The sequence below is a fragment of the Eretmochelys imbricata genome, chromosome 9, assembly GCF_965152235.1.
Source record: "Eretmochelys imbricata isolate rEreImb1 chromosome 9, rEreImb1.hap1, whole genome shotgun sequence".
NCBI lineage: Eukaryota > Metazoa > Chordata > Testudines > Cheloniidae > Eretmochelys > Eretmochelys imbricata.
In genome coordinates this window covers 35,702,219-35,727,417 of record NC_135580.1, presented here as the reverse complement: position 1 = coordinate 35,727,417, position 25,199 = coordinate 35,702,219, and the positions used below count along the sequence as shown (strand labels likewise).

General features: G+C 40.2%; 1 protein-coding gene across 1 annotated transcript in view; it reads left to right on the top strand.

Annotated features, from left to right (window-relative positions):
• Nucleotides 1–24,815, top strand: part of NYAP2 (neuronal tyrosine-phosphorylated phosphoinositide-3-kinase adaptor 2) — a 171,934-nt gene extending 147,119 nt beyond the window's left edge. Inside the window, exon 6 of the mRNA XM_077827222.1 lies at nucleotides 24,588–24,815. Coding sequence (XP_077683348.1) covers nucleotides 24,588–24,815 — 228 coding nt within the window. The remainder of the gene's footprint in view (nucleotides 1–24,587) is intronic.
• The last annotated feature ends 384 nt before the right edge of the window (nucleotides 24,816–25,199 follow it).

Here is a 25,199-nt window from a genome sequence, read left to right as displayed (position 1 = left end):
AAGGCAGGGGGTTGGTACGCAAGAGGGGTTTTGGGGTATCAGATCCAAGTGGCACTCACCTCGGGCGGCTCCCCTCAAGTGGCAACCTGTCCCTGCTGCTCCTAGGCGGAGGTGCAGCTAAGCAGCTCTGTGCACTGCCCCCTCCTGCAGGCGCTCCCCCCACAGCTCCCATTGGCTGCGGTTCCCAGCCACTGGGAACTGCGGAGCCAGTGCACGGGGCGGGAGGCAGCGTGCAGAGCCACCTGAGCACTCTGCCCCTGATGCAACAAGGTATTTAAGCATGTGCCTAACTTTAAGCATGTGAGTACTCCCATATTGCGTCAGCCACAAGTCTAGCCCTTGTGCCTCAGTTTAGTCATGTGTAAAATGGGTACAGTAATAATTACATGCCTCAGAGCGCTGTGCTTATGCTATAATTAATCAATTTCTGCAATGTGCTTTGATTTCCTTTAGAAGAGCAAATTATTAATTATTATTTATTATTTTTTATTATTGTTATAATTTTTTTAAAGCACCTGGACAAATATTTCTCTAATGAATTCAAATTTCTATGATTTGGGATCTCTGCTTTCAGAATTAATATATGCCCCCTATGCCTCCTGGAACATAAACAGTGCAGCGGTACTTTTTTGTTTACATTTCTGTCAGGCCAAAGCTTCTATATTCCCACAGCAATACTGTACAAAAGTGCCAGAGGAGTCAGTAAATAACCCACAGTTGTCAGGCTTCTTAAGAGGGACTGGTTTCCTGACTTTCACACTTAATGAATTCTGTTGTTGAAAAATGAACACAAATCAATCAAGAACGACAAGGATCCATAACAGATCACACCAGCCTATTAAACCTCCATGATATAAAAGAAATAGAGTCGTTAGAGGTAGGTGGAGAACTTTCTGAACTGAGGTATTCTGTCATCCTGCTTGAATATGAGGGAAATGGTAACTGTAAAAATTGATGCTCATAACGGAATTGATATAGACTTCATAGTAAAAGCCATTTTGATCATTCAGTATCATAAATCCAAGCTGGAGATGGTTCCTGAAGGATATCAGGAAGAAACTGACATCAGCATGTTGCTATCAGGGTGCTACCAGGGTGAAGGGACTACAATAAAAGGGCCAGGTTCCTCCAGCCTTACTCATGCTGAGTAGTGTCTAACTCCTCAGGGAGCTACTTTGAGACAGACTGTGACCTCTCCTTTTCTCATGTTTGTGAACAATTACACACAAGTGGTCTCACTGAAGTCAAGCTTGTCCATAAACTTCAGAGGAGTGGGGCACTTATAATTATTACCCCTTTGGGCCAAGGGCTTAGGCAATATTTGGGGCCTTCCAGGATTGTTTGTTAGGAGGAAAAATGGACGATACAAGTCCAGGGTATTCTTTGGTACAATCATGTACACAAAGGTCTGTTGCCGTGACCACAGTAGGAACAAACAACAGCAGGCAGTTTCTTGCTCACAAGTTTCAAGTCTGGTCTGCCAATCAGTCCTGTCCCCCAAGGAACACCCAGTCCCTGATCCCTTACAGGGCCATGCTTGCGACTGCTTCTGTTGAGTCTGCTTGTTTTCTTTCTCTAACATACACACGCAAACAAACCCAAAGTCCCTGTGTCTGCAAACAGGGAACTACTCAACCCTCACAGCTTAGCTTCTGATCAGGCCTTGCCATGCACCTATTACCTTTAGCAATGGCTTCTGTTGTTTCCAGCTATCTCACTCCATAAAGAGTCTTATTTGCTCCTTGCATTTAGCCTAAATTTAAAGAAGCATGATTAGCGCAGCCATCAGCTTTAATCCGATCTGTGGCTGCCTAAATCAAAGACCACTTAATGGCAACCATTAACACCTTCCAACATAACATTATTTATTATTTGTATTACCTTAGTGCCTGAGAGCCCCACTCATGGGCCAAAACCTCATTCTGCCAGGTGCTGTACAAACACAGAACAAAAATCCCAAAGATGTCACAATCTAAGTACAAGACAAGAGGCAACAGATGGATACAGAGGGGATTTGATGGGTAAGGATTGCAAGATGTGGCCCACAGACCTTGAGAAAGTTTGATGTATTATATACATCCTGCCCGAAAACAATACATGCAAAGAAATTCAGAGGGCAGGCTAACCCACCATCTTGTACACTTCTTTCAATTATATTTTATACTCTGCTAACACAATCACACGCAAATATTTTATAGTTTTGTAAGTTCTAAATATCTGAAAATGCAAACCCACATGTGCTGTGCTCTAAGCATGTTGTTATGTATTATGGGTCATTCCTTAACTGTCCTTGTTGTGCTCAGTGTTTGGAGACCTCTTCAATATCTGTGGAGAAGAGAACAAACAATATAGATTAATTGTGAGTTTCCTTGGTTTGGCAGGAGTTTCTTTTTGTATATGATTGAGACTCATATGGCTGATTGTACAATCACTGGCGATCACACCAGTAAGAAATTCTTCAGAATGTATATTGAGGAGTAGTCTGTGGCTTTTGCCTCAAGCCCAATGTCTGGGATGGTTTAGGGAAGGAACTGAAAGGCTAGATCCCTTTCCTGCTTCCCCTTTGCTCTAATTTGCTGCTGGTCTATACCCCCATGCTGGTGGCTGTGCTGGCTGATGCACTGGGAAGCCTTGGCTATGCCCATTTTCCCCCGCTGACCCCTCCTTGGCCCACCTGCTCCACAGGCAGAACTGTGGGGATTAGAAGGAGGAAGGTGGTCCAGTGGTTAGGACAGTAGCGTAGTATTTGAGACCTGGGTTCAAGTCCTGGCACTGCCACAGATTTTCTGTGTGACTTTGGTCCTCTCTGTGCCTCAGTTCCCCATATTGACAATGGGAATAATAGCACGGCCCCATCTCACAGGAGTTTTGTGAGGTTCTCAGAAACTACTGTAAGGGGGGGCCATTCAAGTACCTAGGATAGATAGATAAATGACACACAGCACATAGCACCCAAATGACACATAACACCCACGTACTCCTATGTATTTGGATGTAAGGATGTAAACCAAAAGGGTTTCTTATTCCCTCTCATGCCCCTAAGCAGCTCAAGTAACAATGTAACCCAGAATGACCCAGAGACAAGGGGAGATTTTGATGGAGCTCTTTAAGAGGTGCCTACAACAACTGTGAATTTAAGTCAGTGTCAAAACTCCTACCGAATAGGGTTTGGTCCTTAGCAACCAGGGATTTCTCAATGAATTTGTCTAGCCTCAGAATTCATGTGAAGTATTCAGTGTGGGTGGGTTTAGTAGCAGACAGCTGCATCTTCAGAGAGTTTGCTCAGTGCAGTGTCATGAGAACTTTCCACTCTGCAATGCTGCTTCCGACAAGCAATGCCGTGGTACTTTAACTTCTTGTACTTTAACTTCCAGCTCAACTCAAATTGAGATAAAAAGGGATAGAAGCCATTTTAACTAAATCTTGGGAGGGGGAACCTATTCTCATTAGTTTATTTGCTGTAGCACTTGGGAGCTCCAGTCATAGACTAGGATGCTATTGTGCCAGAAGCTGTACAAACACAGTTCTTGCCCAGAAAGGCTGGAGCCCCATTTGAAAGTCACGTTGTTCTGACTGAGTCCTTGCCAGCTTCTCCTGGAAGGGACACAGAGCAAAGGGGTGCATGTGATGCAAACAGCCTTGCCGTTTGAGCTGCATTCGCAAAGCAGCAGTGTTTCTTTGGAGCTGTTTTTGCCTGGCGATGCTTTTGGGAGGCTGCCATTTGTGCTGTATTCAGGGTAGTGAGCCTGAGCCTCTTCTCACTGTCACTGGAATGAGTCACAAATAACCCCACTGAAGCCAGTGGAGGGAGCCTGGTATGGAATCCTGTCAGTGAGAGGAGAGTCCAGGTCGGTGATCCACTGAAGCAGCCAGCCCAGAGGGAATCCAAGCCAATGTGTACAGGACTTCCAGCCTAAACTTCACCTACAAGATCTGACTGCTGGAAAACTGGGTTTGTTCGGTGCTGGACTCTTGAACAGCCAGGACTGTGATCCTGTGCAAACCAGTTTTGACCAAAAAACATGGTGAATTTGTTAGTGAAGCTTGTAGAGATTATGTTCTCTACAATGAAGCACAGTTGCCACCAGAGGGAGCTAGAACAGCAAATATTAAATGGATGTTTTTCTCTGATCGAATTTAGTAGGAAATTGGAGGGAGGGAGGACAGGGCGGGATATCACAGAAAAGACCATAGTATAACTGTGCCTCACATCGAATGGTTGTGTGCAGTAGCTGTTGCAAGACTGCAAGAGGGAATGGCTTGGGGTGGTTGTCACTCAACCCTTTGAACAGTAAGCTAGTTTGTATCTAATTACTGATGGAGTTGGGGGAAGCCCTGCAGGCCTTAGAACATTCCTAGCCATGTCTGAGCTGCTGGGAAAGGCAGGAACCCCAGGAGCAGGCTAGTTAGGTTGTGATTCTATCCTGCAAGCACAAGTCATATAAAAAGAACTCTGCTTCCAAACGTGCTCTCTCCTCTCCTGGGTGTTTGAGATGCCATATGAACACTTGCCCTACCCCTCCTCCCCCTCACCGCACCCTTCCACCTGTGCATCTCTCTCCCTACTCAGAAATTGAGAAACAACCTGAGCTCCTTTTCTACCCCCTTTTCCCCGGCACCACCCACTGAACTGGAGACTCCTGAATTTAGACAGGTTCTGAGGAGACGTATTCACACTGGGTTTGCGGGGAGGCTGCTGCTGGTTTCTGGGCTGATGATCTGCAGGAGATGGGCCTTCCTGGGCTGCCTGATAGAGCTCCTGGAGATCTATGAGAGAAAGGGCCAGAAGAGAGTCACCTGTCTGGCTTGGAGGAAGAGGGTGCCAGGGGAGTGCTACATGTGACAGGGATGGGGGCATAGGGAGAGCTGCTGGTGGTACATAGGAGAAGGAGATGGGCCTGTGTATGGTCAAAAGTAGAGGTCAACTGGGGCCACAGGATTCAGATTTTAAGGCACCCTCTAAATTTTGAGAGTGTGTGGATTTGGGATTCCAGTCTGGCCTAGTGTAGACAGACCCTAATAACAACATTCAGACCCAAGTCAGTATATCAGCTGTCTCCACTCAAAATGTGAGCAATGGCTTGGTCCCATTCCTAAGCAAAAGTTCACAAATCTGGGATGAGCTTTGAATTTCTAATGAAACCTTGGGATTCATGGCATGAGTTGTGCAGAGCGCTAGAGATGTGTAATGTTCCCTGTATCTAGGTTAACAAATTTATCTGAGCATAAGCTTTCGTGAATTTTCCACTGCATGCATCCGATGAAGTGAGTTTCCACCGCATGCATCCGATGAAGTGAGCTGTAGCTCACGAAAGCTTATGCTCAAATAAATTTGTTAGTCTCTAAGGTGCCACGAGTACTCTTTTTTTTTTCCGGATACAGACTAACACAGCTGCTACTCTGAAACCTGTATCTAGGTTGTCTTTCTTTGATCTGACCACAAGAGGGAGCAATGGGACTATTTTAAAATCTTTTTTTCCCAAGGACAGCTATTTTGCATGCACTAAGGAAAAATTCTACTGTGGGCAATCCAACTAAATAGCTGTCAACATTTTGGAAGCACACAATGTGAAAAAATTTACTGCCTTAGGAAAGGTGCCACATTGCATTATGCTGAGTTTCCGCTTGAAATACGGGCTTTACGTATCAGAGAATTAGTCCAAAATGATACAAATCGTTACAAAAAACAGCCCTTCCACAAATGGTGGATTTATTAAAAAATTGAAATAGATGCAATCACCAAATCTCTCCAGAGTCCAGCATCCTTCACCTCATGGGCTGAAATCACTGTCAGAAGTGCCAAAGTCTTGTGACTTTGACAGTCTTTGCCAAAGACTGTGAGTCTTGCCACTGTTTTCAGTAGATGCAAAATCAGACCACTGGCCTATGGAAGCTCTGGGTGTACCATACAGTTGAAGTAGGTTCCAGGGCCCCTACTGCAAAGTATATAGATTATGGGTCTATTTATGCCATCTCAGGCATAAACCTGGTGTAACAGAGTGGAGAAGTAGGCCTATACCAGATGATAATCTTTAGATTTTGTGTGGGCGGTTTACTGTCTATAGAGACAAAGGAACATGTTTTCAAAGCTGGCCTTACCCTTGCTTGCACAAATAGAGTGTTTGCACATTCAACTACCGATTTCCCTGTGCATATTTTATTATTTGTGTGTGCAAATGACTAAATCACATTGAGATGCCTTTGAAAATGTGGCCCAAAGTCTCTGGGACAGGTTTTGGAGCAGGTGATGCCTGTGGAAAGGGAGAACTGACCATCCAAGCAGGCTTTCAGAAGGTTTTTCTCTAGGAAAGAGAATCAGTTAAGGGGACAGGAAGATAAAATCTTGAGCTCCTCAGCCCTTTTGCCTAGCATCCCTCAGTGACCATTTGAGGCATCTCTCCTTATCCCCACCCCATCTCAAGGCTCAACATGGCTGGTGGCCATTCAAGAAAAATGGATATTTGGGAATTAAGATGGGGTGGGGGAAGGTTGCTCTACTCTTTTAAGATTTGTACTTATGTTTCTTAGCTGAGGTTTGAAAACTTGAAAGCAAGCACTGCTACCTGCAGGATGTATGTCCCCTAGGAGTAGAGCTGCTTAAAACTTTTCAAATGTAACTACATTGTGACAAAGAAAGGGACACATTTTCACAGTGTTTTTTTTATGAAAAATGTGTCCCTGCTTTTGACCAGCTCTTCTAGTTGTGTGATGAAGCCTGGAGATAAGCCATGGTATTTTCACAAGGGAAGGGGCAGATCTTTCAGTGGTCTCCTGGAGGTGGTTGCTGTAGCATTACCCAACTGTGGGATTTCATTCATCGTCACAGACTATGGGGTTTAGGAAGCTTGTTTCAATCCACTTGTAATGCTGTATCTCTCTTTGGTAGGGACAGGGGTGTGTTTTGCAATACATGGGAGACCCAGGTAAAAAGTTGACAGCTAGGGAAAGCTGTGTGGCTGCATCGGTCCTTGTAGAGGTTAACCAACGATAGGTGTGGTGAGCCCTGATGCAGCACTGTTTGGCCTGTTGTGCCACAACTGGCAAGGGCACTACAGCCAATCTGAAGTAAGTAAAAAAATCAGAAGACAAATCAAAATCTACCAGTGAGGTTTATTTCCAACCAAAAGGGCAGCCAAATCCAGTTCCTAGCACACAGCCACATTAAAGCATCATTGCAAGAAGCCTGGTGTCCTGAAATGGGCAAGGACCTCACCAGAAATATAGGATAAGCAAATCAGCCTCTTCTGTTGATTGCAGTCACATGTGATGCCCTTAGTGACCATCAGGAAAGGGCAGGGTGGGAGCTAAAACAGTAACAGAAGTCTGGGGGATGGGGAGGAGGCAAGCAGCAGGTGAGGAGTTCTGCCACTAGGTGGCGTGTGGCAGTAGTGATCTATACCAAGGGCCCTCCGGCTGTATTTATTATGTAGGGTTTTTGTGCATGCTACAAACCAGTGGCTGGATTTTCAGTTGATTGTTGGAAAATCACAGTGTAAAAAGGATCACATTTTAGCGTATAGCTCGAGTAGAAAGAGGCCCCAGTGCAGAGGGCCATCACAAAGCCTCTATATCACAGAAGTCCCACTTAATCACCAAAGCAAACTGGAAAGCTGGTCCAGTGGTCACGGCGGTGACCAGGGAGGCCTGAGTTTAAGTCCTGCCTTTTCCACAAATTCCATGTGTGGCCTTGGGCAAATCACTTAGCCTCTCAGTTCCCAGTCTGTAGATTGGGGATAATAGCACTGCTCTACCTCCTTGGCTGTTGTGGGGATAACTACCTGAAAGATTGCAAGGTGCTCAGAGACTGAGGTGCTTATGGCCCAGGTTACTGCAGATAGATAGCTATAAGTCTGATCGGGGTCCTTTGCAAAGGGAGGAATTTCAGCCCTGGGAAGCTCTGGAAGAGATTATGCTTCACTGCGGCACAATTCCTCTCAGAGCAGCCCAGTGTCCAGGGAGCATTATAAAAGAATGGAGCCTGCTCCCCCTGTATGGTCAGCTTGCTCTTTGAGCTCTTCCACATAGTGTGGTCCCAGTCCGTTGGTGCACTGGGACTGTTTTATGCTGCTCCAGCTGTGCAAAGCAGCCTCAAAACAGCTGGATGCAATCGAAGGAAGATCTTCCTACAGAGGGAATCCCTTAGATAGTATAATATGTCCCTAGCACCTGATGTGCCACCCTGTCATGGGTAAGTAGGTAGTGTGACCAGAAGAAAGGGAGCAAGGCCAAGATATGCTTTCCAGGCTGCCATCAAAGACCCTTGGGGCCAATAAAAGCCAACACAAATCAGAATAGCTTAAGGGACCAGTCCAGTACAAGGCATACCCAGGATTAGGGAAGTACAGGGTTGGTTTAAAGCCACCTTTGCACACCCCACAACCTCTGTACCACTTCTGAGTGCTTCTCAGCTCAGGATCTGGCCCTGTGCTTTCAGATACACAACCTATCTTGGATGATATAAAGATCTGTGATTCACTTTTATTCATTCACATAACCGTGTTTATGATTATTTAGTCACCTTATTAATTGAATGGACATAAAAGCAAAAGTGAGAATAAAGAACCTCACCAATAGAAGACATCCAGATTGCTGAGATGGGGTGGGATACAATTATTGATGGTAAGCAGCCTCAAATTCTTATTGTTTCATTGGGCTGATACTGTTAGGCTAAACCTCTTGAGGCTTGTGAAATGCATTTATGAAATCACTTTCCTGTCCTGCCTATACAGAGAAATTAAAAATTAACTAGAGGTGCTTCATCTACTATTTAACTGCTCTTGGAGCTTTGTACGTGGTTCTATTAAAAATGGAAGTAACTTGCATTCAAAATTTCATTTCATTATACTGTAATTTATGCTAAGGAGAGAGTAAAATAATATGTTATGCCTAAACATTAGTAAGTTAGCTATAATTGAATTTTATCTTGCAAAACTCCTTGCTCCTTTAGGGAATATCTCTTTAAGGCGCCCTCTTATAACTGACTTACTCTCTTAAAACCCCTTAAATTAATTCCAGAATTTGTTCTGAGACTTTTGAATGCAACCAATTTGTTTAATCATGTTAACAAGAGAAGTAGTGCCAGGACAATAACCATTGTGGTATTTATTGTAAATGGTGTTACGATCACTACTGAAAACACTGTGCCTTGGTTTTAAACAAAAAACAAATAAAACAAAAAGCAAGCAATTTCCTTTTTTTCCTTTCTGTATTTATGTTCAACTCAGGGCAAGAATTTTACAGTATTCATAAAGAAAACAAATAGAAATTACAAACAACGGCATGAAAAGAGAATTCATGAAAGCATGGATTTATATATAGGCACCCTCTGTAAAGGAACATGAAGATCCTGTATTCTAGACAAAACCACCTTATTTGTCTGATCATGCACATTTCAGCTATCCCCATGCACTCTGTTGTCTTGCCTTTTTGTATATGAACTGAATATTCTGTACCATGCTTTTCTGTTCTAATTGCGTGATGCATAAAACATGCCACAGGACAGGAAATTACATCATAAATCACTCAAATTTGCTCTCATAGTTGTCATGTTTTCATCAGAGTCCCTCAATGTTTGTATAGTCTTATACAGTATATTGCACTTACTGTAGTTGTATAGTATCTTGTCTGTATACTGTATGCACATAAATATGTATATTCACCCATGTATGTATGTATAGTATGTTTATATATCTATGTATATGTATGTGTGTTTGTTCATAGTCTTTCATTAGAAATATATGGCTATTCATATACATTAAGTGTACGTTGATTGCAAAGAAGTATGAATGCCAGCACCCACTTTTGATAACTTACTTTTACCCTCATTTTGTCTTGTTCAACTATGAAAATAAAAATGTCATGTATTTTAAATGAGAACTTTAACAATGATTATTTTTCTATTGCTTTACATGTTACTGTTCCTTAAAAGGTATTTTATTGAACCTAAGTTTGCAATGCTGACTCTGTTTCTCCTAGACTCATCTTTCAATGGTCATTTGTGATTGAAAGGTGTTTGGAAACATTCTGCATTTTGTCCATTCGGTTTTTTTCATCTTGTGTTCATCAAGTGTTTCCATTTGCAACTAATGCTCTCAGACAATTGGGTGCCAATCCTGCAAATGCTGACTTGTCTCATGTGAAGAGTTCTACTGAACTCAAAGAACGACTTACGTGCATAAAGTCACCCACATACATAAATGTTTGTAGGATCAGGGCATTGGTCAGTTAATTACGCTGCTTTTCTAAGTGACAAGGTATTGTTTTCATTAATATTTTGTATTCTTCATTTGAAAGAAACTCCTTTTCAGTGCAGTGGAGTTTTAGGATCAGGTAAAAATGTCAGTCACACTTTACAGTAAGAATACATTTATAAATAGTTTACAAAGGGTTAATAAATGCTGACAAGAGGTTAAAAGCATGTTGCAGACTAAAGTGTGTTATATAGATGGTTACAAGCTAGTGGTTCCCAAACTTTTTATGAAGGCGACCCAAACAACTGTCTTTTTTGTGACGCACTATTACATAAATGCACCCTCTGCCCCAGCACTGCGATTCTAGTCCCAGCCGAGTGCGGAGGGGAGGGTCTGGTGAGGGGGTGGAGAGCGAGCCCACCCCGCACTCACCCCCCTAGTGGTGGCTCCTGACCTGAAGAGCTGGGGTACGCTCCCCACTCCAGGTGTTATGATCTGGCGCATGGGGTCGCAGCGTCACTCAAACTGCTGTGACGTGGCTTCAAATCATCTGCCAGATCACAATGCTCAGAGCAGGAAGAGGAATCCAGGAACCACTGCTGTGGGGAGAGTATGGGGTGAACTCACTCTCCAACTCCTTCCCCAACCCAGACCCCCAACACCAGGTCCTCCCTGCCACACCGAGCCATGAGAAGTTTATGTTTACCTAGGACCTGCAACCCATCTAGAACCTTCCCGCAACCCACTGGTGGATCAGACCCACCATTTGCGAAACACTTATTAACATACTTAAAGTGGAGCATGTGTTTATGTGCTTTACTGGATAAAGTCTTCTATGAAGAATTATATATGCTTACATAAGCCATATTTATTTTTAAGTGTGGCAACTTTGTTGCCATTTAATGCTAGTTTTATTATTTCTCTTCAGGGATTTTGTCCAGCTGGATTGGCCTCAGTGAATAATAAGTTATTGCAGCATAGTGTCAGCAGCTACTTAGAAAGCTGTTAGAAAGAAGACAAATCTTTACAGAGGAAATACTGAGGAATTTTTAGAATGTTTTACTGGCAGTAACATAGGCACCATTGTGAAAGGCCTTCATTCTAAATGAAGTCACATGCAAGAAAATCTTTCATTTTTAAAGTCAGAGGGTGAAATCCTGACCCCCTTGAAGTCAACAGCAAAAGTCCCATTTTACCCATAGGCTATAATTGAGGGGTCCCAGGAGACTTTCAAGGAATGTTTTTTTCTCATGTCTTTTGTCTCAACAACAAAGATCCAATCATTTAAAAAGGACACATTCCATAACTGTACTTGATGTTTATGGATTGCCATAAATCACCCATGCATTGTATTTGGTTACTACATTGTTTAACAGTTCCTGACGTAAATGGTTGTATAACATTGCCCTGAGCCAAAATCCACGCTAACGATGGTGGTGAACTGGCTCCTGTACACTATTTTAGAAATGTTCTTTGGGATCCTTCAGAATGAAACATACTATAGCAATGTTGGATAGTAATATCTTCCATTCAGCACTTTTATAATTAAAGTATATCTTAGTAACTAATAACACACGGGATACCTTTGCCTTTTAAGCACAATTCTATGCATGTAGAAAGACGGATGATATTCCCACATGCCGAAACTTTGCCAACTCTGAATAGCTCAATGTTATCTTTCACTCACACATAATGATTCATTTAAATGCCTTACTATCCTACATTCATTTTTTCCCATGATATAATGATACCATCCTTGACAAATGATGTTCACTTTAAAAAACAACCATGGACTTAATTTGGCCATAAGCAAAGAAGAAATGGAACAGAACACAGTGCTATATTGCATATATGTAAGACAACTTTAGAATGTGAGACCCCAGGCCTGCAGATTCTTGTACAGGCTCATGGTCCGATTGAGTCTGTGAATTTATCATGCTACATGAGCAGACCACCAAGGAGTTCTGACTACCAGGACTTTATCTGTGGAGGCATTTTCTCCATGGACTAAATATGCTAACTTTTTCTCTTTCATCTTCAATCTTTAAATGATTGTTTTTAGACAAGGAGGAAGCCTTTTGTGTCCATTTTGTTGAGAACATGTTTTGTTGAGAACTTTATACAAACATAAACATTTAAAGAAGAAAAAGAGACTTGTACTCTCAATTTGGAGCAATAACCAAGATTAGCTAAATCCATATGTACGTTTGAAGGAATAAATCACAAATAGGTTATTATGCATCATTTTAAGAAACGCTGGTGATAAAGAGCATCATTATTATGAATTCATTCCCATATTTGATAGTGACATACTACAGTTCTAATTCCAGTGCTTGAGAAAGAAAAGTTTTGCTCCTGGGACTGAACCTTCTCTCACAGAAGTCACTGTCAATTTTGCCACTGATATCAATAGGAGCAGGGGTAGATTAAGATTAAACTGGGCCGAGATCCACAAAACTTGGCCCCTGCTTAAAAATCTGGAGCTTCTCTGGACAGTTTACAGCACCTGTATCAGAGTTCTGGAAATTTCAGCTACTGCCAGTTTCTCTCCCTTCTCTTGGGTCACGTGGTAACATGACATGAAGGATCGAGGGGCACCACAATCCATTTCTTCCTCCCAATGGCTCGGTCTTGTTCCTTTTTAAGTCAATGACAAAACTCCCATTGGCTTCAATGCTGCAGATTGGGATCTGGGTCCCTCACTAAGTGTATGTGTCCAGCTGCCTTTTGCTGAGTGACTCACTGCTATATCAGACCCTTCCCTAAACACAGAGGGGTGGGTCCTAAGAATGTAAGGGTCCTGCCTTAGACAACCCTTATTAACACATGGAATCTACTAATTCAAATGGGATTAGATGCATGAGTAAGGATTGTGTATGTGAGTAAAAGCTAAAGGCTCAGGCCCTTCTTATTCTTAATTACCAGGAAATAGATTAATTAAATTCAGAAAAGTTAAACATGTGTTTTCTTTATACTATCCTGCTTCTCTTCCAAGAGCTGAAATTCTGTTATAGTTTTGTTTCTAGGCACTGCAATGTAAATGCTGTGTGGTAATAAAAAGTCTCTATCTCAATCAAATTCAGTAGTGTCTGGGTAGCCTGCCCCTTATCTCCCCTTCGGCGGCCCGAACACAATATTTCATTTCCCTCTCCATTTTCAGGGTTAACAAGAAGATGTATCACACCGTTTGCTTGAGCCCTGTGTTTATTTCTTAGTTCTGGGGAAAAGGCATAGACTAAGGTTTGGTTTTCCTGAGTGGCCTCAATGGGACTGCGGTGTATGTTTCTCTGCCACATAAATTAGATGTCATAAGACTACTTTATACATAACATTTGCTGTTCTATAATTCTTACTTTGCACATTTGTAATATTTGCAGTCCATGATGTGTTAAATAACACTATGTCAGGTAATACATTTCAAACCATTTGTTTAATAGCTAGATTAGCTTTCATAAGGAATAGTCATGCTTCTAAATAAGTTAATACCAGGTCAAGAAGATCTGTGGCACAAGAGTGCACTTAATGTATTTATTAGCATGAGAACTGAATGAAGGAATGTTAATTTATCATTCAAAAAGTTTGTTTTATTGAAAAATACAGTAACAGTCTGAGGGTAACTAGTTAATTTGACATTAAAGACCAAAGGAAAGCTAGTTGAGGATTACGTGCTATGTTTGCTTAGTATGAAGTAACTGTGATGGTTAGTAATTGGAAATCTGAATCATGAAACTGGAAGATTGAGATCAGATATGCTAAATGGTTTAAACATTGGTTAATTAAATTTGAGAATAAAGATTATTTGTATCTGACACAATCTACTGGAATTCCTGAAGTTCCAAGTACTTTTGTCTGCTCTTGTTGTTAACCCAGCATTTAAAGACAAGACTATGTAACTTACCCTATCTCTATTTTTGGTAAGACCCATATTTTTGGTAAGATACAGTACATCAAGAGGTTTCTTTTTATGTTATATCAAATTATAAGTCAAGATTTACAGCAAATGCTACAGCAGTTGTTATAGGGACATTGCGTATCGTTTCTGGTAATATCATTTGTATTTAAAATGAGTTTGCAGAGTTTTAGGACCACAGGATTTACCATAACAGAAAAGACTGTTGGTCTGTTTATTACCTGCCTGTATCAATGATCACAACCTGATACTTCAGAGGAAGGCAAACAACAAAGTACGTGGCCAATTGTGCAAAGTTGTACCTAGGCTAAAATTCCTTTAATCATGGTGGGCCTGATACAAGCAAGATATTTAAGCTTTATTTAATATTTAATATTTATTTCATAACTTTAATCACATAATTATTCCCCCTGAAGTTGATAACATTTCTTATGTGCTTAAGTATCTTGCTGGATTAGGGCCCATATCATGATCTGAACAAGCCCTGAAGAATGATTCACATAATTTTACTATAAAATATCCCTGTAGCATAAACTTTGACATACACACATACTTTTTGTAGTGTTTGGGGGCGTAGGGGGAGAGACAAATAAAACTTCACAATATTTTTTCCATCATGATGTTAAAATTATGGCTGTGGCCTGGGGGAATCACCTCCAGAATGTACCAGAATGTACAAATCTGCTTAAAAATATATACCCTCTATCACCTAGGTACTAGAAACAAATAGACACCATTGTCATAGGTTTGTGCTTCATTGCCATAGCAGAAGGAGCTCAGGTTAAACTAGCAAATTTTTATTTGCAGATCTGTGCTAGCAACATTAAAGATTTTGGTTCATAAACAAAAACACCAAATAGATTCATGCTGGCTTGTATCCCAAGGGAAACACAGACAGCAAAGGATAAAAGCATTAAGAAAACAAGAATAAATGTTTTTAAACTTCCAATGTGTATTCACATATGTTAATCAGACATATGCTGCTATCAAAATCTATATAACAACTGCTTAATATAGTCTATTCATAGAGCTTTATTTGGTTCTTTTTAGCAGGCATCATCTCTTTTTCAGCTATTATGGCCCCACATCCCTCTATGTTTGGACTACACAAGTCAAACATCAATGGAGAGGTTATTCATTGTGCTTATTGGAAGGGAACATTTGTGAATACTGGAGGCAAAGACTTTTCTCTGGTTATGCATAATGCAACCTTTGTATTTGTGACTGCTATATAAGCATGTGAATGCATAGGTAACACTGTAGCATGAACACTGATGTAACCAAGGGCTGGCTCAGAATGCTGTCTAGAAAAGATCAAATAGAGGTGCCTTCAGCTCCCGGGGGAAATTTATCACATGCACTAGCCATTGTGCGGAGAGCACCTGCTTTCTCTGTTCACTTGGTGTGCTTTGTGCATCCCTGCATATATTGTCACTATTGAGTAACACTGTACTAATAACCAATTCATGTTTGAATATAACAACTGTGGAATAACTGATTAGCCAGTGCAGAGCTAAGCAGATGACTGCATATGCTGGCCCAAATTCTGCTCTCATTTATGTCGGTGTAAATCCAGAGTAACTCCATGGTAACTAATGCTAACAACATGTAACTACATGGTACTACTCTGGCTTTATACCTGCAGAAGTGTAAGTGGAATCTGATCCTCCCAATACAGGTGCCGTGCAGTGGTTCTAGTAGACTAGCCAAATTAAACCTTTACAACATAATATAAATGTTCAAAATATCTTTCAGAGACTTTGCTGAAACATTTGCTTTTATTAATATTTGTTTTAGCAAACCGCTGGTGACACCCTGGCCCAGTTGAAGTCAGTGGCCAAACTCTCATTGACTCCAGAAGGATCAGGATGTCACCTTATGTCTTTCTGAAACAGGATGGCTGCTGAGTTACTGCAGTGAGTGAATCCTGCTTGTGAATATAAGGTGAGGGAATCTGTGTTATGTCAAGCCAAGTGTGTCAGCTCAGAGAATGTGAAATAACTACTGCTCCATAGAATAGCCATATCCCACATGCACCAGTGGGACCCAGACAACATCAGAGGTCATGTGATTCCACACCCTTCCAAGTGGAAATACGTCAGTTGACAAGATGGCTGGAAAACAAGAGAAAGTGCCACCTAGATTCTCAATGGGAAAGAGAGTGTGGAGACTGCCATGTCAGAACAGGCAAGTGGGGAGGGAGCAATGCTGAGCCCATTCTCACTTCCTCATAGAGGATGGTAAGTGGCTTTCAGTAAGCCTTTCTTCTTCACCTATTATTAGCCTGATGGAAACCAGTAGCATGCTTCGCTGTATTGAAATCATTTGTTGCACTGTTCACAGACCATATTACATAGCTTTGTTGCTTTGTTTTCAGATGCTGAAGCCATTTCTAATCACTTCAAAACAATGTTGTGGTTGGTTTTTAATTTCATTCATTCTAAGATCACTTTGTATATCCTTACATTAAATGTTGGACTGTCATTTTTAGTATGGTATATGGTAATCATGAAGAAAAAGGGCATATCTGTACATGACATTCATGATCACATAAGCATTATTTGGTTTTCCCCATACTTCCGTAAATGAAGAGTCAGCCCCACTGCCCATCCAATAGGAGAGGGAAGAAAATCTCAAGGACCAGAAGAGAACAGCCTCTTCCTCAGCCTAATAACCTGTACAGTTACAGCAAAGTAAGTGTGATTATACAGTACTGGGGAAAAAATTATGGAAACACCCATTGAAGTATGGGCATGCCTTATTGGCTAGAGCTTCAAATACCACCTAATATTCCAACCATATTAAAAACAAACAAGCAAGCCTCCCAACAGCAAAGACTTCCCTGCTGAGAACATAAGAAAATGGAACATTACATAATCTAATCTGTTCTTCACAATGCCTTGATATGAGCATTAGTAAGATGCTCTATTTGGATCATGGAAAAAGTTCACACAGGATAAAAAAGGGCCCAAAGTATGAAATATACCATTGGTTGATAATGTTTGCAATTTTTCATCAAAATTTTAAATAATGAAAATAATGTCAACATTTTTGGCCTGGTTTGTGACCTGCTGTAGAGCTGGCTGTAAAATTTCAATAATTTTTTCATGAAAGTCAACAACAAAATTAAACCAGATTTTCATGAAGTTTTTTTTGCAAATTACATCCTATTTTTCAACCAGCTCTGAAAATATGATATGTAGGATGAAGCTAACCCCCGTGCAGAGAACCAGCATGAGCCTACCTTACGCATCATTTAATCCGTCGAAACAGAACTCATGTGGGACTTAGGGGCACATAAGCCTTCCCTATAGGGGTGAAATTCAACAACAGATATTACCTGAACAGACAAAGTTACTATGCCTAATAGAGAAACAGGTTCACAGACCTGATACTGAGCGTTTTTCATTTTATATGTTCAGTCCCGTCTTCCTTTCTCTCTCCCCCTCTCTTTCCTTCATGCTTTTGCTTTTGTTGGATATGGTTTGGTATGTACGTAACTTGAAGGTGTTTCCATATTTTTTCAGTTATGTATATGTATTTACTAACTACTAAAGAAGCGTTTGTTTAGTGTGTTAACACAATTTATGTCTTGTGTTATATGTTGAGTGTCCAGACTCTTGAAAGTCAGCAGAGAAGCATCTCATATTAAAATACAAGACTTTGTATCATTTACTGACAAAAGATATGGGGGAATAACTGTTTCTAATGGCTATAGCTAATGAGTGATGAGGGCTGTATCTAGCAGTAACTGCTTAATATTACTAGTCGGGATGTCAAAAATATTTCCTTCTGACCTTATTCCACGCATGCTTATTACTCCCTCTATCAAAACAAAATTAACCTGCTTAGTTTAACAAAGGAAAAAATTGTTGCATTCATTGTACTTATTTTTCTTGATTTAAAAATCTTTTTGTTGTTGTAATTAATGCCATACACACCCTTACCTGCCTTTCTTATCCATCTATCTCATTTGTTTGTCTATCACTCTGGAATATAGGGCCCTGATCCTTAGTTGATGTGGGTGTAAACAGCCGCTGAGGACTCAATGGAGCTGTGCCCATTTATGATGGCTGAAGTTATGCCCCAAGTACTTATATTCAGTCATCTCCCTGTCAAGAAATTCATGGTTTCTAAGTGTGTCTGTAGTGCCCTGGTAATATTCTCATAATTCTTTCCTGACCTTGTAGCTTTGCCTTCTGACTCATGACTGTAAGTATTATCTGCTGCAGTAGAAGCTTCTAGGAGAACATTCCCTATTTTCCTTTAAAATTCTATTCTGCTTAGATTCTTATACCATGCCCATCACTCAGCTATCTGAGCACTTCCTTGAGTTAAGAATAAACAGTTAGCATTTTGCTTCCCTTCCTTCCTTTCTCTTTCAATAGCCTATATTTTAAAAAAAACATGTATGTGATATGTAGCTTTGTAAGAAAGCAAGGTCAAACTATGAGTTTTGCATTTGTACTGGAAAGTATTGATGTTTGTGTCATCGTTAGTTCCTGTGGGAGTGAATTCCACAGTTTTAAACCCACCTTTTAGAAAGGCCTGTCTCCAGCTCATTAGAGTTTGTCCTGATGGAAACAGCTTTGTTATGAGGAATGGATTGCCAAGAGTGGTCAAAGTCCAGGAGAGTGAATGAAGCTTTTAGGCATCTTGAGCCCCTTGACCATTTAGAACCTTTAAAATAAGGAATGAGACACTCTGATGTGATTTCTATCTAAAGGGAGGCAGTGGAGTGCAGAGGAAATGTGATCGTAGTATGCCATGATTCTGAGGAGGTGTATTCTGCACCAGTTAGAGTTTTTTCAGGGCTGATGCTTTCATGTCTAAAAACTTGCATTGCAATAATCCAAGGAAGCATGCATGGTCAAAGCTAGGTGTCAACTGTAAGGTTGAGATGCAGTTTCCTAACCACTTGGAGGGGGTAGTATGGATTTCTCGCAGAAGCAGGCATGTCCAATATTAGCTATGGCAGTGAGAAGTTGAAAAAAAAATTGGTCTGTGTTGATGCCTTGTGGGCACACATCTTTGACTGGCTGATGCATCACTCTGTTAGCAAGCTGGTTGAAGTGCTTCTTCTACTCGTCAGCATTACTTTCATCTCACTAGGATTTAATTTCTGCCTGCTCTTCCTACTCCATGTGCTACTCTAGCTAAACACTGAGATGGCTGGGTGACAGTGGTGTTATCATGGGGTGTGAACAGCAGAGTTATGTCATTGCCATATTGTTGACATGTAGGCGCAAAGGAAGCCTCAGAATTTCTCCTATTGGCTGCATGTGAATACTGAATAAGGCAGGAGTTCTACAGAATAGAATGGTGCTCCACAGGTGAAGGGGGTTTGGTGGCAGAGGTACAGTTGCTCATTACTGACCTTTGGATGCAGCATTGAGGAAAGATTCAAACCATTTCCCAATGCTACCCTAGAACACTGCGACCTTTCACAGGTAGGATATCAGTATTCTCTGCAGAGAGGTCCAAGAGTATAAATATCCATCCTATAACATTAATAGCAAGATATCCATCAGTCCTACCACTGCTATTTCTATTCAGTAACCCAACCTGCAATCTAGGTGGGCAAGATCTAGGATATTAGGTGCAGAGGCCAGGAATTCCCATATACCAGAGGAAGATGTAAAGGAGCTATGGCTGCTATTCCTGTCCATAAGCTGGTGTAGCGGCTGCTGAGTACTATACAGGCACCATTTAAGTCAATGATAAAACTCCCATTGACTTCAGTGAAGCCAGGATTTCTCCCTTTGTCACTAGGCAGGTCTTCATTATGAGTCTGAATACATTTGTTAAGGGTATTGGGCCTGTGGCTTCTCCCTTGCTTGGGAGGTGGAACCAATCCTCCTCACACCCCACACAGCATGGCCACATAAAGTCTAATTATTTAGGGCTCTCCTGAATTACAACTGTCTGATGTGTTTGAGGTGTAAAAATCCCTTCCGTAATGCTGTTTTGGGGAGCCAAATCTCTCCCTCTCTTACTTCCTCCCCAATTCCATCTCTTTGATGTAATCACCTCCGTAGCTCATGACTAAGTTACAGACACCAAATAAAACAACAATACAATTTCTGTTCAAAATGAGGCACCCTGAAAGTTGCCTCCTGTATCAGCAAAGAGTTTTCCCGCATGTGATTTCTGCATTAACATGGATTTTTAAATTTCATTCTTCATCATGGTCCTGATCCGAAGTCCACTAGAATCAATGGAAAGCCTCCCATTGACTTTAAGAGCATTGGATCAGGCCCAATATCCTTAACAAATGCATTCAGATTCATAAGGAAGAACCTGCGTAGTGACAAAGGGAGAAATCCTGGCTTCATTGAAGTCAATGGGAGTTTTGCCATTGACTTAAATGGAGCCTGGATGTCACCCAAAGCTTTGCAGGGCTTATTAACCAAACTTTTTGACAGTTTGCTGCAGTTCTTTATGAAGATTAATGAATTATCATCTCCTCTGCATTCCATATCAGTGAGACAGAATTTTTCCACATTGCGAGTTTCTGTCAGGAAAAGAAAGAAAGGAAGACGTTTGTAAGAAAGGTATAAATCCTCTCCTCATCAAACTTCTCCCATGAATAATAGTTTTCCTTTTAATGTAACTCCATAGTTTTATAATTTAATTCGACAAAACAATATCATTAGAGTTTAAAATTGGGAAGTATGGTTTCTCTGAGCTGAAAAAAATTATATTATTATTTCCCTATCATAGCATTTTGCAAACATTAATGAAGTTAGTCTCAACAGCTTTGGGAGATAAATACCAATACATTTTTACAAATGAGAAAACTGAGGCACTAAGGTTAGTTGATTTTCCAAGATCATCCAGAAATCTGATAACACAGCTAAAATGGAACCCACATCTCTTGGCTCACAGGCCTTTCTTTTTAACCACTAGACTGATTTCTTTTTCAAAACTTTCATGATAGTTTGCCCCCTTCAGAAATGGTATTTTGAGTTGAAGGTCCCAAGCTGAGATCCTCATTCTCCCATTTTCAAAAACCTTCATATGTGGCTTTTTTAATTTGCTATTTCAGGGCATTCTAAAAGGCATATGGTCATATAAGGAGCTGAACGTACTCCTGTATAAATCAATGGCAAAATTCCCATTGACTTCCATGGGTGCAGGATCAGGCCCTCAAAATGGACTGGCCTTTTTAAAATGTAATGTTTACATCTAAGGCCACATTTTCCAATTTTGCTCTGACAATGTTGTTCAGACAATCATTTGGGCACATGATTTCTCCCATACATTTTACTATTCACATACTTAAGCATCATGCTTAAATGTTGTGTGCATGCAAATTACCATGAATGGAGGCCCTCATAGAAATGATTATGTGCACAAAATTAGAGGCCTTATTTTGACAACTAGGCCCTAAATCAAGCTAAACCAGAATGCCATACCTCTCCATTTTTCTTCTTTCCCGCCCAGTTGTTTCAGATCTCTGTGACTTATTTTTAATATAAACAATGTTTTTATATATAATATATATGTTCAGATGTGTATACACACAGACACATGCGTCTAATATTATCATATGATTATTTTATTATTGGTCATATGTTTTTGGTTGCGTAATGCAAGTTGTGCAATGTGTTTCTTTACAAAAGCCTTAAATGTGTTGCAAATATGTGTTGGTTAAGGGATGACACAACTTGTGGTAAATGATCTTGCTTAAATAAAGGATACCGGTATGATTTAGATTTGTTTTAGAAAAGCTTACAGGCAGGTTTCTTTTGTCAAATAATGATGTAATAATAATGTAAAAATAATGATTACAGAGGACACCAACTTTTCTTTCTTGGCTTTCATACACACATCATTTATCCTGGAGGAGAAACCTTTGCATGCTAAACATCAAAGAAGCTGAGTATCTCCTCTCAGGAAGTTAAGGGCATTCAGATATCTCATAGATTGGACATGAAGTAAATTGCTCTTTACGAACTATTCATCTAGCTCTAACCAATACAAAAGAATGTTGCATTCTCTGTACTTAAGTTTATTTTAGCTCAGTGATACAGGGAATTCCAGAGCTGTTTTGTGGCTGCTAATATGCAGACAAATTCTGGAATACCATTTCCATCTTTAGGGATTTGCAATTGGTGTTTTACTTTTTAGGATGTAAAGATTCAGCTTCAGTTCCTTCAAAGCATCTGAAAGTCTTAATCCATTAGAAAATATCGAACTAGGCAAACTCTAATAGAGCACAATGGGGCGAGTGTGTGGATGAAAACATGAATTAAATTTATTCTTGATAGTAATGGTATGTGCTGATGATGGCTTTCCAGTGCATTACAGCTGATGAGTATAGTATAAGGCATACATTTCATATTAGAACTTGCACTGTTCCCTTACTGGGTGGGTAAAAAAAAGGGTATTTCCGCATGCCTGTAAGTGAAATCCACTCTCAAGTGTCTGTTCGGTCAAACTCTGCCCAGATGCTGGTATGCAGTCATATATTTTGGATATTCTGTTTGACGAATTGTGTGCAGACTATGCGCCTGGCCTGCCACATTGAGGGATCCAACAAAAAAGAAGACACAACTGTGTATGTAATAAAATATTGCACTTGGACAGAGTGGCAAGGAAAACTCTTAGTCACACAGGTTCGGATCTAAAGTCCATTGAAGCCAATGGGAATCTCTCCACTGACTTCAACAAGCTTTAGATCAGGCCCAAAGCGCTCATAACAAGTCTAATAACTTTGTTGACTCACCATGACATCTGCCATATGGAGTCTGTCGTAAATGACACAACACGCCTAAAGTGAGAGCCAAACCCTCAAATAGAAATTGCAAAGCAGATCAGGCTCCTAGTTGACTTTTAACTTCATTCAGTTCAGGAAAGGTATGCTGTACATATGTTACCTGCATTATTCTAGGTTAGCAAGAATGTTCCATACCACATCTCATATCTAATCTGGTTTAGGATTACATTGTCATCAGCTCTTCCAAAAACAGTACTGCACAAAATCCTATCCTAAACGGAAGTCAAGGTGAAGAATTTGTTGTGTCAGTTTAAAGGAACATGGTTTTGTCTGAAAACCAGCATTGCAAGTAACAATACTCTTATTGAAAGTCATTTGTAAGCAAAATATATGGGTTTCTGTTTTTTCAATTTGTCTATTTTGTGCAACTGAGATCACTGTGTGCATAATTAATATTTCTGCTAGGTCTGCCTGCTTGGTTACTCATTTTCTCCTGTTTTGTGAACTCAGGGGCAGGTGCAGTGCCAATTTTTTTTATTCTTTCTCTCTCCCTCTCTCTTTTTTACTGAGTAGATTTCAAATTAACAATTGCCCATTGATATCAATGGAAGGTTCTCCATTGACTTCAACAATGACCAGGGCCTTTGTGCTTTTCTAAACTGTTGTTTGCCATACCTGGAGGTGAAAGAATGCCCATAGATTATGTTTACCTGTATAAAGTTAATTGTAAACAAACATTTCTTGTGAAACTTAAAACGTATTCTCCATATTAGTTTACAGTATATACATTTTCACGACAAGTTCAGAAGAGCCACAAAAACTGTGCCTCCAAATTTAGCCTCACAGTTACACAAGGGCAACTGTGCGGTTAAAGGCATAGGCAAAATACACATCTTGACACACAAACCAGCACTTTTACATGCACATCAAGTTTGCTAAAGCAGAGTTACCTGATCTGTGCACACAAGCAGATGTACAGCAAGGATATGCTCAAAATCCATTGATCCATTTACTGACACATTTGAAAGTTAGCTGTTTAGGCCCCAATCCAGTGATGCACTTCATACGATATTTATGAGTCGCCCCACTGAACTGATAAGAAGCAATTTCCCCTGACTTCAGCAGGATGACCCATATGCTTTTAACTAAGCAAATGCTTAACTGCTTTGCTGGATCAGGACCATAGTTTGCAATAGAGTGAATGAATGAAGATGTTCAGATTTAAAACAACTTTCTGCTTTTTTGTTAATGAAACACTTCAAAGAACAGCATAGGTTAAACCATCTGACTGGAATAGGATTCATTAAATCATACAAAAAATCCCAAACGTATTTAGCTTTATATTTATATTAACACCACAGTTCTAATGTGACAAATTGGATTTGGCAGGCATCATAAAACATGGTTTTGAGTGGATAGAATTTTTACCTTCAACACTGCAGGATATTGGTAAGATCTATGTGCCTTTTAAAGATCTATATTATTTAAAATCCAGAAATAAACAGCCGTCATTTGGCAAAAACAGTTACCTTATTAGCTTGCATTAGGCTTGCAATGTTAACAAGGATTATTTTTATTTTCCCTTTATGTCTTTGTCTAGTATATATAAGTAGATTTTTGTGTTTATTCCTTTTAGTGCATAAGGATTTTGTGTTCATAAAATCGTGGATAATGCTTCACAAACATCATGGTAACCACAAGGAGCCAACACTCTAAATATAATCTATGGCTAAGCAGTTATTTGTATGCATTATTTTTTTGATAGGTGACATGTATGCAGTGGTTGCATGGGGACCATACAATGCTGGAAATGATTGAGAAAAAGCGTTGTTTGTGCAAAGAAATAAAGGCTCGACAGAAATCAGAGAAAGGACTTTGCAAACAGGACAGCATGCCCATTTTGCCGAGTTGGAAGAAGAACACTGGGACCAAGAAATACAGCCCTCCTCCTTATTCCAAACAACAAACTGTTTTCTGGGACACAGCGATATGACCAGACTGTTGCTGATGCCATCACCACAATGTTGTAAGATGCACAAGTAGCCTCCTTTCTTAATAAGGCAATGCCTGTGACATAAAACTTAATCTGCAGGTGACGAACTACCTAGTGAAAAACATACCAATGTGGTGCTCACCTGTCAATTTAAAGGAAAAGTATAAATTTCCAGCTGATTAAGGCATGCATATTTATTAAGGATTTTTTTGGATCCAGAAGATATTGAAATGTAAATATTTTGCCAATCTATTGAAAACACCTGAACTAATACACTGTTTAAAATATATAATTCAAAAATTTATGAAGAATTTTACTATATAATATAATTACTGTTATATTGTTTTATTAACTATTTTATATGTGGTATCCTAATGCTCTTTT